Genomic DNA, 12,477 nt, shown 5'->3' on the forward strand with positions numbered 1-12,477 from the left:
CTTTATAGTACCATAACGGGTAAACTATAGGCGGGGTAAGTGACTTGCCCAGGGTCATGTAGTGAACTGATGGCAAAGATGAGAATAAAGCCCAGAAGTCCTGACTACTATTTCCTTCCTGTAACGCTGCCTCTTGGAATTTGAAACATCAACGTTGGTAAGTTGGAAATACATACTGAGGGCTTGTCTTACACTGGCACTTTACATAATTCTACATTTGTAAGTTCAACTTTCATGATAAAGAGATTGCAATACAGTACTTGTATTAGGTGAATTGAAAAATACTATTCTGTTCTTTACAGTGGAAATATTTGTAATAAAAATAAATATAAAGTGAGCACTGTACACTTTGTATTCTGTTATAATTGAAATCAATATATTCGAAAATGTAGAAAACACCCAAAAATATTTAAATACATGGTATTCTATTATTAACTGCGATTAATTGCAATTAATTTTTTTAATTGCTTTACAGCTCGAATCAAAATCAAAACTGATTGATCAGTTTCAGTGCTGCTGCAAGTTTCTGAATAGCAGCAGGAAAAACTGACAAGGTTCAATTTAATTTTCACCCTGCTGTAGGTTGGTAAGACTAGGGGACTGGAATTGTCTATCACAAATGTAGGAAGATATCACTGCATTGTTTTATGTTTGGTTTACATTCAAATGGTGATCTTTGCAACAATAAACAATATTCTAAAAAAGAAAGATTAGATGCAGCAGAAGTTGCTCTTAGGTTCCTCGCTTGCCAGGAAAATTTTTATACTTGTAAATGGATTTTTCAAGCCCTAAGTTCATGTATTCTTGTTTGCTTCAGGTTTTGTTTTTTATTTTCTGTTAGTAAGAGGTTTCTTTCACTTTATTTCATTATCAATATCTTCTGGCATGTTGATCAGTAATATTTGGGTAGTAGACAGCCAGCAGGGCAGCAAAATTGGCTGCATGCAATAAAATGAGATTAAATTTGAATACATGGATTTTAGGAACAGAAATAAAAATACTGATAGAAACTGGAGTCAGCTCTCTAGAAAGCAGTGAATTTAAGAAGAGAGAGTGACAATGTATAACAAAATAAACAAGCTTGGAATGTAGCACTCTTGTGAAAAAAGCCAATTCTGTTTTTGTATAAATACACAGAATTCATATAAAATTAGGGGAATCTGATATGGCTTTTCACTCTGCTGTGACCATATCAGAAATGTTACATGTAATCCTCACAGTTTAAGAAGGATACTTTTGAGTGTGGAGGGAAATAGAGAAAACACACACAGAGCTTTGTGATATATAATACAAGCATTAGAGGGTAGGCTGGAAGAGAAATGGTCAGAGCCCAGTTTCTACACTCTGGAAAATAAAAGCTTGCAGGGAAGTGATATATACCGTAAATGAAGAAAGCATTGTTGACATTACCACAAAATGATAGAATAAGAAGTTGTAAGAAGTGTAAGAATAAGGATGGAAGAATATTCTGGTGTACATTTGCTACGTTTTGCTCATAATAATGAAGAATCCCCTTCTCTGGATCTGTTCAAGAACAGGTAACAGTAGAGAAGCAGTGTTAATGATATATGGATCAGTCCTGTAAAATACTGGATGACTGAGAAGTCTATTCTGGCCATGTGTATCAAATTATTGTTGTAGGGTAGATGATGCAGTGGAATGACATAGTTTGGCTCCTGACCTCTCTCCGAATCTGTTTCTAGTGGGATTACATCTTGTAGATACTGGAAGCAGTCCCAACACCAGACATGTCACCAAGGTTTTGGGGCTTAGCCATGCCTCTTCTGTCACCCACCAGATCTTGTCCATCTAGTGGTGAAGTTGCAGCAGTGCTCCTCTTTCACAAACCTCGGCTTTAAATGTTTATTTTGGGACAACCGTGAGCAGTTTCTCCCACAGAACCCTCTATCAGCACTTACACATGCTCTCTATCTCCCATGTCTGTAAATGAGGAAGACTTTTCCTTTCCATCCCAAGAGACTACCTGAGGGTTTATCACCTTCTGCTGCTGTTTGGCAAGACAGAACAGGTGAAGTCCAAGGCACAAAGATGCACCTTCTTTAAGGAGAGCCTGTTGTGGTCTACTGAGGGAGATCTCTATTACGATGCATTCAGCCCTGTGTTCAGGAACTGTACGGCACCAGATTACTTTCCCTTCCATAAATCTAGGTTTCATGCTGCTACTTGTTCTATGATCTTGGGGTATCCAATAGGAACTGGGGCTCCGTGGGTTTGATGGGGGCACTGGCTTCCCTTCGAATCAAAACTCCCATATCACCGACTCCCCCCACATAGTGTAGAGGGAAGACAGCTCTGAAGAAACTATACAGGATCCAAACTCACAGGTCCAATCAGGAATAGCTGGGGTTTGCCTCCAGGGATGGTGATTTCTGGTGGACCATCCAGACTGATCTGAGGATTGCCCTGATATATAGCACTGTCTGGTTGTCAGTGTTTTGTTGGGGTGGAGCTGGTCAAAATTTTTTTGACACAATGCTGTTTTCTGTCAGAAAATGTTTCAGCAAAATCAAAACTTGCCACAGAAAAACGTTGTTCAACAAAATTTTGTTTTGATTTTGTTTTGTCTATCTTATTGGATCATATCATTTTGATTTTTAGTTTAAATATAAAATTAAAGTCAATCGGGATGAAATGTTTCAATTTAATTGAATAATTTTTTAAAAAATAATTCATTTTGTGGTCAGTTTTGAAATGTTTTGTTTTTGTTCCAATTTGGAACAAAGCCAGATTTCTAAATGATAGAATTTCCTGTGGAATGCAAATCGCAAGTTTTGACCAGCTCTAATTGTTTTTTTTTTTAAAGTTTGTGTATTTATTTTATATATGTGTGTGTGTGTATATGTATATATATATATATTGTGATGGGGCAAGGCCAGATGGCTATAGAAAAGTAGGGGGAGATAGATATATTAGCTCCAGGCTAAACAAATCCCTGGTACCAGGTTAAGTGAAATGGAAGCTGCTCCATGTCAATTAAGACACCTGGGGCCAATTAAGAACTTTCCAGAAGTCAGGGAGAATGCTAGGTTGATTAGGACACTTGAAGCCAATCAGGGGCTGGCTGAAACTAGTTAAAAGCCTCCCAGTCAGTCAGGTGGGTGTGCATGTCAGGAGCTGTGGGAGGAAGTTGCGCTGTTGGAGAGGCTGAGTAGTACACACCATATCAGGCACAAGGAAGGAGGCCCTGAGGTAAGGGTGAAGTGGAGCTTGAGGAAGTGAGGGTTGCTGTGGGGGAAGTAGCACAGGGAATTGTACATGTCATGTTTCTAAAAGGTCAGCTACCATAGCTGATACTATTAGGGTCCCTGGGCTGGAGCCCAGAGTAGAGGGTGGGCCCGGGCTCCTCCCCCCCCCCTCGCCCCCTGATTAATCACTGAGACTGGGAGACAACAGAGACTGTGTAAGGAAGGATAACTTCTCCTCACCTCCCTCGCTGGCTTATGATTAAAATGGCTCAGTAGACTGTGACCCTTGTCTCTAGAGAAAGAAGGGTTATGTGGAGGGTCACAGTGAGCCTCTGAGGCTAGTGAAATCCGCCAAGAAACGCGGGACCCATGGAGGCAAGGACAGAGCTTTGTCACTATATATATATATATATAAACATGTTTAACCCTTCCCCCCTGTACTAAGCAACTTCCAGTTTTGAACTACATTTTAAAAAGCTTATTTAGAGAAATACAAAGAGATTGCATATAATATATTGGTGCATATTTAGCTAATCTATACTGTTCTGTTACTACTTATTTAAAGTAGCAGCCATTTTTGAACATAATTTGTGTAAATGTGTATATTGTTTAAGGATATAATAAAACAACTTTCAGAACCTTTCTATTAACAGTTAATTATTTCTTATTTTACAGCATACACAATTCAGGCAGCTGAGAACATAGCCCCTAATACTCTAGCAGATGCTAACTCTAGGGCCTTGTTGGTTTGCAATGGACCTTTAGAACACTATGACTTTCTGATCAAAGCAGAAGAGCTGGGGAATGATGAACAACAACGAAGAGTTGTACAATGCTTGCAGAAGTTACATGAGAGCCTTAAAGGCTACAGTATCAGTCCAAACAATCTTCTGTCAAAGGTGAGGCTTATGGTGATAATAGAAAACCGCTTTAAATGTTTGTCCTCAGAACTTTTATTTTTTATATAAATGTTTTGTCTACATGGGTATGTTTAAAGAGACTGTCACGTTTTAAAAAATCTTTCTTTGTTACTAACTTTGGCCCCAGTTCTGCAATCAGACTCTTGTTCCTGCATGGAACTCCATTCTTTGCTTTCAGTATATAAGCGGCTGTCAATAAATTATGTAACACATTAGGGGTGGGTGAGTCCTTAATTTTGCATGTTTGTTTCAGTGTTACAAGGGGAGGAAAGTGAGTGATGAAAATAACAAAAAAATGTGTTACGTAGTTTATGGACATCCCCTAGAAAGCTTGCCACACCATAATAATAATAATCAAGTTATTAAAACTAAAAGAATTCTAAAACTAAATCAAATGTACTTTTTGTCACACATGCTGTCTGCTTTTGTATTTCACTGAGCTTTGGCAAAAAGGCCTTGTCAGTTTCTGGTGCATGTGCACAGGCAGAATGCTGGAGTGCTTGAGTTGTAAACACTGGAGGCAAACGTTTGTCATAACAAACTTTGTAATTAATATTTTTCAATTAATGCCAAGATTCTAATTAATTTTAAGCTTTGTAAAATATTTTTTAAACAAAACTTAAATATCGGACCTACATCATTACTATTTACACTACTATTTACCAGATCATGGTTTCGCTTTCTCCAGCTTGTGGACTAACGCATCACTTTCCAGGGCCTTTCTTTGAAAAATGCCAATTCTGGGATTTCTTAAAAATAAATAAATAATTGAAGACTGTTTCCAAAATGAGGGACACTACCTGAAAACAAACCTCTATTTTGAAACTTCTATTGCAAGTCTAGGTATGTGGATGTGTGCTCTTGGGGCCCTAGATTTCCATAATTCCTTTTTAATTCTGCTTCTGAATCCAAAAGCAGACACTTGGAAATCAGTGTTTGGGCTACCAGCAGAGGAAGGGATATTTTTCCCCTTAAAATTACCCACAAAGGGTATCTCCCATATTCCATATCCAGAGGGCATGTGATGTGGTGCTTAGATCTTCTTTTCACATAGATGCAGGGGGATGGATTAATACACTTCCTTTTCTAGTGTAGGTCAGGGAAAATCCTATGTAGACATACTCTACAATGCCAAAGATCTATATCTGGAGGCCAGTTGATGTAGGAATAAACTGGGATTTCTTTTGCCTTCTCCATGAGGATGGTATGCAGGAGTTTTAATTTAATGATCTATATGCATTTTTAATAAATGTTGGGAATTGCCTGGTGCTCTGTTGAACAAAATGAGGTGTTCCGTGGTATATATTAAAATAGGTACAGTAATAACAGGGCAACCAAATTTATTCTAGAATAATAATTTGTGCACCTGTTCCCATGTGAACTTTTAAAAGTTTAATTTAACTTTTTTACTGGCTGAGTTTGGCCTCCTATCTCACCTTGATCAATCAGTCCTTCAGCCCTCATATAGATTGAGCCAATCACAACATGCCTTCCATTCTTCTCTTATCCTGGCCTTACTTCTCCATGTGCGGCCATGCCTTTTTACGATAAAATCTTCCCATCTCTTTGGATGTTGGCCAAATGGTTGTTTCAGTTCCTGTGGATACCATTCAGCGACAGCTGCAGTCCATCGACTGACAGTGAGCCTAGCTGTATGCCTGGCCCATCGCATTTTACTGTACCTGCTTTCAACAACGACGTCCTGCACTCCACTCTGCTGTTTGATCATTTCATTGGGGAATCGGTTGTGGATTGAAATCCCATCCCCAGAATTCTTCTTTCCATTGCTGTCTCTGTTACAGCCAGTTGTTGCTCCTCTACCTTTTATCAGTATCCATGTTTCGCTGCTGTACAATATTGCTGGCAGTACTGTTGAGTTGAAGAGGTTGGTGTGTGTTGCCTTGTTGATTTTTCCTTGGAGGACATCCTTGATAGAACTGAATGCGTGCGAACCAGCTTTCTTTCTTTGTGAGAGTTCGTCTTACTGATCGTGGTGCATATTAATTTCTTGGCCCAGATAAACGTATTGCTTGACTTCTTCAATTTGTTCTTTCTTAACTATTATTTGGGCTTTAGGCAAGGCATCAGGCCGCATAAATTTCATCTTAGAGCTGTTCATTTTTAGTCCAACTTGGCTGCTTTTTCTGTCGAGTTCTTGCAGCATTTTCTGTAGTTTCATAGTGTTTTCAGTAATCAGCATGATATCTGAGGTGGATTAACTGCTCTTCATTGGTACTAATTCCACCCTTCCAGTTCATCCACCTCATTACCATTTCGAGGCAGGTTGTGAAGAGTTCGGGTGAAATCATGTCTCCTTGCTTCACACCTTTTTTGATTGGGGTACGAAGGGGAGTGTCAAACAGAGTTATATGCATAGTGCAGTCAGAGTTTGCTTCTTTTAATAGGTTGATGTAGTTTGTGTCGATGCCCTGCTCTGCAAGAACTTTCAGCACTGCATTGATCTCTACACTGTCGAATGCTTTTTCATAGTTGTCGAAAGCAATGCATAAAGGGAATTTGTATTGCCTTGAGTGCTCCATTAGCTGGTCCATAGTGCTGAAATTCCTTCGAAAACCTGCCTGCTCTTTTGGCTGCTGCTCATCCCAACTTTGAGAGTCAGTTTGTTATTAGTCTGGAACAGCTTATAAACAAGTGAAAGCAGGAATATTGGAAAATAGTTATTTAGATCTTCACGATCACCCTTCTTATACAGCAAAATGGTGTTGGACTCCTTCCAGCTAAACCTCTTAGCAAGAATTTCCCAGAGGTCTTGGCCTCCAGTTCTTATTATTTTGGTTGTCAGTCCATCTTTTCCTGGAATTTTTCCTTCCTTCATTTGATAAACTGCATGTCGAACTTCGCTGATGAGGACTGGGAGTATGTGCTCATTGGTCTGTTGAAGTGTTGGTAGTGGGACATTTATTTGATACATGAACAGTTCAGTGCAGAAATCTTTGCAGACTGCTTCCATCCCTGTTCTGTCAATTACTGCTTTTCCATCCTTGTTCTTCAGTGCCATTATTGTCAACCAGTACAGTGTCAATTCCCGTTGGCATTTTTTGAGGCTTCTGTGATCTTTAGCCATCTTTAAGAAGCTTTCATTTCAGTACTTCTCAAAATCCTCCTTTAGTCGTCGTCTTATCAGCTTGCAGAGGAGGGAGTACTTGAGTTTGTTGCCATCATTTCTCTTCATAGTTCTCCATTTCTGTAGCAAGTTCCTTGTTTCCTCTGAGACTCTTACCTTTGCTCTTTTCGGTCTTTTTTTGTTAGCTAATTGCATGCATTGTCTCAGCTTATCAGTGAAGTTTTTATAGTACTCATCACAGTATTCTATGAGACTTCAGTCTTCCTTGGAAATGTTCATTTTCAGGATTGCCTCATAGAATATTTTTGGCCCCTGTCTCTGATTTGCCATCAGTAACGCTTTCTTCTCTACCTTTTCGTTGAAGATGAGTCTCGCTCTAAGCAAGCGATGGTCAGTACTGGTGTTGAATGATTACACTACTGAGATGTTTTGTATGATGTGCCGCTTATCGATCAGAATATAGTCAATCTCATTCTTGTTCTTCACATTGGGCATGATCCACCTTCTCTTGTTCTACTTAAACCAATGTTACCAATGAACATTTCTTTCATCTCCACCAGAGTTGCCAGTCACTCTCCTCATGCAGTCCGTTTGCTGATGCCATACCTTCCAATGAACTTTTCGCCTTCTTTCCCTCTTCCGACCTTGGCATTGACGTCTCCCTTCACAATCGTATTTGTGGATTTTTGAGTGAGGGTTTCTTCGAGCTACTGATAGAATTTTTCCACATTATCATCTTCACTTGTGCTTGTGGGAGCATAGATCTGGATAATCTTGAGGGTGCTGTTCTTGTTCAGTTGGAGGTGTAGCATTCCGATGTGTGATGACTTGAACTTGCAGGAGATGATTTTTGAAGACCATTCCTTGTTGACAATAAAATCGATTCGTCCAACAGTTCTCGCGCCTTCTCCTTTTCCCAATATGATGGTGCTTCTATCTCTTCACTTCACTTTCATCTCCTTTCTTCATCATGTTTCGCAGAGACCAAAGACTTTGCAGGCTGGCCTTGCCTTCTCCTCCATTAAATGGTTGATCGAGTCATCCCTTATCAGTGTCCTACAGTTGTAGGTACACACTGAGAGGGCAAGTCTTTTTGTAGCCCCTGAGATTCTTAGCAGCCTCTCATTGGGGACAGCCTCCATGCCGCCGCTGTAGAATAGATCGAGGGACACGCAAGAAACTGGGGCCCATTTATTCATGTTGTTTTAGCCATTTCTTCAGCCACTCGCTGGCTATGCTGTCAGTGGCCCGTTTGCCTCCTCAATTTAGCTAGCACCCAACCTCAAGAAGGAAGACAACTGTTCCCTTCCTGGGTTGGCAGCCTGACACCTTAGCATGGTAAAACCTACTGGAAAATACACTCTGCTATCATCGCTGGCAGATGTTATTTTTCTTTTCTCTTCATAGAACACTTTTTGCATGTAAAGTCAGAGATGAATGATGTACTTGACCTTTGCTGTAAGGTCATACTTAGGGTATGTCTACACTGCAATTAAAAGCCTGCGGCTCAGCCTAAGGGGCTGTTTAATTGTGGTGTAAATGTTTGGGCTCAGGCTGGAGCTGTGAGGGTCCCAGAGATCAGTCTGTAGCAATGAAACAGCCCCTTAGCTCGAGCCTGAGTCAGCTGGCACAGGCAAGCCGTAGGTGTCTAATTGGAGTATAGATGTACCCTTAAAGGCTTAAGGTATTATTTTGACATACAACGATAAGCCTACACACAGTGATTTTGATTTAATAATAATCATGGAATTGGAATCATGAATCATGGAATCTGATGAGGTTCAATAAGGATAAGTGCAGGGTCCTGCACTTAGGACGGAAGAACCCAATGCACAGCTACAGACTAGGGACTGAATGGCTAGGCAGCAGTTCTGCGGAAAAGGACCTAGGGGTGACAGTGGACGAGAAGCTGGATATGAGTCAGCAGTGTGCCCTTGTTGCCAAGAAGGCCAATGGCATTTTGGGATGTATAAGTAGGGGCATAGCGAGCAGATCGAGGGACGTGATCGTTCCCCTCTATTCGACATTGGTGAGGCCTCATCTGGAGTACTGTGTCCAGTTTTGGGCCCCACACTTCAAGAAGGATGTGGATAAATTGGAGAGAGTCCAGCGAAGGGCAACAAAAATGATTAGGGGACTGGAACACATGAGTTATGAGGAGAGGCTGAGGGAGCTGGGATTGTTTAGCCTGCAGAAGAGAAGAATGAGGGGGGATTTGATAGCTGCTTTCAACTACCTGAAAGGGGGTTCCAAAGAGGATGGCTCTAGACTGTTCTCAATGGTAGCAGATGACAGAACGAGGAGTAATGGTCTCAAGTTGCAGTGGGGGAGGTTTAGATTGGATATTAGGAAAAACTTTTTCACTAAGAGGGTGGTGAAACACTGGAATGCGTTACCTAGGGAGGTGGTAGAATCTCCTTCCTTAGAGGTTTTTAAGGTCAGGCTTGACAAAGCCCTGGCTGGGATGATTTAACTGGGAATTGGTCCTGCTTTGAGCAGGGGGTTGGACTAGATGCCCTTCTGGGGTCCCTTCCAACCCTGATATTCTATGATTCTATGATTGCAATTTTAAGGAGTTAATCCTGTAAAAAATAACATCTTTAGCTGCTGGCCCACAGGAGCTTTGTAGCCCTAGTGTGTTCCACGGCTAGATAGGCTAATCCTGGTTAGAGGGGGGAATACAGTCATGAAACATCTGCTTATACATTCTCTACCACCATCACACAGTGTCTGAGTCCTTACAGTCCAGTTGTGATGTATGGGACATGTTTTCCTGAGTGTATCTGCGAAGGAGAGCTAACACAATATACACTGAACGTGTTCTGAGAGTATTCTAGGCATCCTGATGTAGCCGGTAAGCAGAGAAAAATTACTTCTTGTTGGACCACAGCTGAAATTTCAGATTCTCTGTCGTCTTCCCTTGCTAACAGGCCTTCTTGATATTGGCTTGCTAATTTTTTTTTTATTGATCAGAATGGAGAGGCAAATGGCTCAGCCTTACAACCTCAAAAGCAGACAATCAGCTGACAAACAACATTGAAGATATCCTGCATGAACTGAAGATGTATCAAGTATCTTTTAATAAAATAAAAACCCTGGCCATGTGGGACTGCGTACACATTCACCTTCCTTCACCTAAACTTTCAAGTTCTGTTTAAGTTAAAGGAAACAAAATCACAAACTTTTGTGAGGATGATCTTTGGGATCAGTTTTCCTCAGTGTTTTCCAAACACACACAATTTCTAGGGACATTAGACAGTTTGTCATTTCTAGAGCTGACATAACTCCCATTTGCAGAATAGTTGCATGTGTTGGGTTTAAAGAAGCAAAAATCTGTTAAGCCAGAGGAGGTAAGCTCATTTCCAAGAGCTCTTTACCTTTCAGTTACTTTCCTCAACATTTGGTCAGAGAATTATATATATAAAAAGTCATAACTGTCCAGAAGGGCAGACAGTGATCTTCCCTCCTCTTGAGCACTCTGCCAGGCTATCTTCTGCTGTGGTTCTTTGGGGAAAAAGAGTTGAATCTTACAGTATGACCTGAGGATAGGAATGTTAGGACTCTGATCTCCATTGGGTAGTTGTTCCAGAGTTTTGAACCTCTTGTCTTGTTGAAGGAGCTTTACCTCTGTCTCCTGGAGTTTATACCTAATTATGTTAGACTATACTGAATGATTGCAGCTGTTAAGGTAGATGACTTTTAAGGGCTTCAGTACAAGAATCTTTAAGTGGGTATTGTAGTGAATGGGGGAGCAGATGTGTGTTGCAGAGAACAAAAGTGATATGCTGTGTTTGGCTCATCCTGCTTAGGAGACTGCACAGTTATAGCTTCTTTTTGAACATTTTATAAAGCTTCTGGTTGAGCTACAGTAGTCTAGCCTTGAGGTGACAGGTGCACAAAATACTGTGGTAGAGCTGTTGTATGAGAGGAATGATTGTAGTTGTCATTTAGTTGGAAATGGTGCCTGTGACAGCATCTGGTACTTTATTATTCAGTGACAATGTTGATTCCAGTAGGACCCCATGATGACACATTTTCTTAATGTGATCAGATGCCCCTGATGCAGAGTGAGACCCTGGTGTTCACTGGTTCTTTAAAACACTTTTAGTTAGCCTCGCTTCAGTCTTGTTCCAGTTGAGCCATTTGTTCCAAATTCAGGCTTCTGTCTCCTTCATTCATTTTGATATCTGGGATGGAATGCCGTCTGCACTGGATGAAAAAGGTAAATAGAGCTGTGTGTCACTGGCATATCATTCATGTTGCAACTTGTTTCATCACAAAATGTTTCTCTAATGTGGTATAGAAATATTAAATAAGAGTAGTGAGAAGAGTGAGTTCTGTGGGACTCTACACACCAAAAATTCTTGGTCAGGAGCAGTAGCTGCTTATCCTAACTCCTTTGGATCTGTTTGAAAAGAATGAGTATAATGAGCTTCGTGTGATTCTGTTGACTCTTGCCAGCACATGTAGCTGGGCAGCAGTACCTCATGATCCATGTCAGATGGCAGAGTAGATCACATAGTACCACCTTTTTCTTCAGCAATGGCAGAGGTGAAACACAAAGAAAAGGAGTACTTGTGGCACAGTGCAAATGGTGCTGTTTCAGTTACATGACCTGGGCGTAAGCCAGGTTGATTGGGGTTTGAATACCAATGGAAGCCCGGTGTTGCTACATTTAGTTTACTGTCATAGTCTTGATTAAAATCTTGCCCAGGAATAAGAATTTCAACACTGAATAGTCAATGGTGAGGTCACTGGCATCTAGTGTTTCTTGACACTGGGACTACCACCTATTTCAGTGTTGTCTCAGAAAGAGGCATTGACTGTTACTGTTAGCTGAGGGCCAAGGCATTCTCCACTGGTATTAGACAGCCAAGAGGGGCACAAGCCTAGGTTGCAGGTGGTGTCACAGATTTATTTCAATTCTTATGATAATATCTCTGTTTGTAGCAAGGTACTTGCAGGCAATGTGTGTTTTTTCTGCTATGTGTATTTAGCACAGGATTTGAAATGCTGTTGCAGGTTCACTCAGTGTTAGGAAAAAGTAAAAGGTTAGGCGGGAACGGGGGCTGTTCGGTTTTCGGTTTTTTCGTTATTTTTCACAGCAGGAGTCGGTCGGGTGTTCTGTCGTGGTCATTCCATCTGGGTTTATTATATAGTGTGAGTTAGAACAGCTTGTCTGATTGGAATCATTTGTGTATCATAACTCTGGAAAACTCATGACTGCGTGGAGCCAAGTTTTGTGCCAGTAATTAATGAGTATGAT

General features: G+C 40.7%; 1 protein-coding gene across 2 annotated transcripts in view; it reads left to right on the plus strand.

Moving 5' to 3' along the window:
* Window positions 1–12,477, plus strand: part of AFG1L (AFG1 like ATPase) — a 136,053-nt gene that overhangs the window by 18,098 nt on the left and 105,478 nt on the right. For both annotated transcript variants that reach the window (XM_073336943.2, XM_073336945.2), the window contains one exon: window positions 3,882–4,105. In XM_073336943.2, coding sequence (XP_073193044.1) covers window positions 3,882–4,105 — 224 coding nt within the window. The remainder of the gene's footprint in view (window positions 1–3,881; window positions 4,106–12,477) is intronic.

This window comes from Lepidochelys kempii, chromosome 3 (genome assembly GCF_965140285.1).
Source record: "Lepidochelys kempii isolate rLepKem1 chromosome 3, rLepKem1.hap1, whole genome shotgun sequence".
NCBI classification, from domain to species: Eukaryota; Metazoa; Chordata; order Testudines; family Cheloniidae; genus Lepidochelys; species Lepidochelys kempii.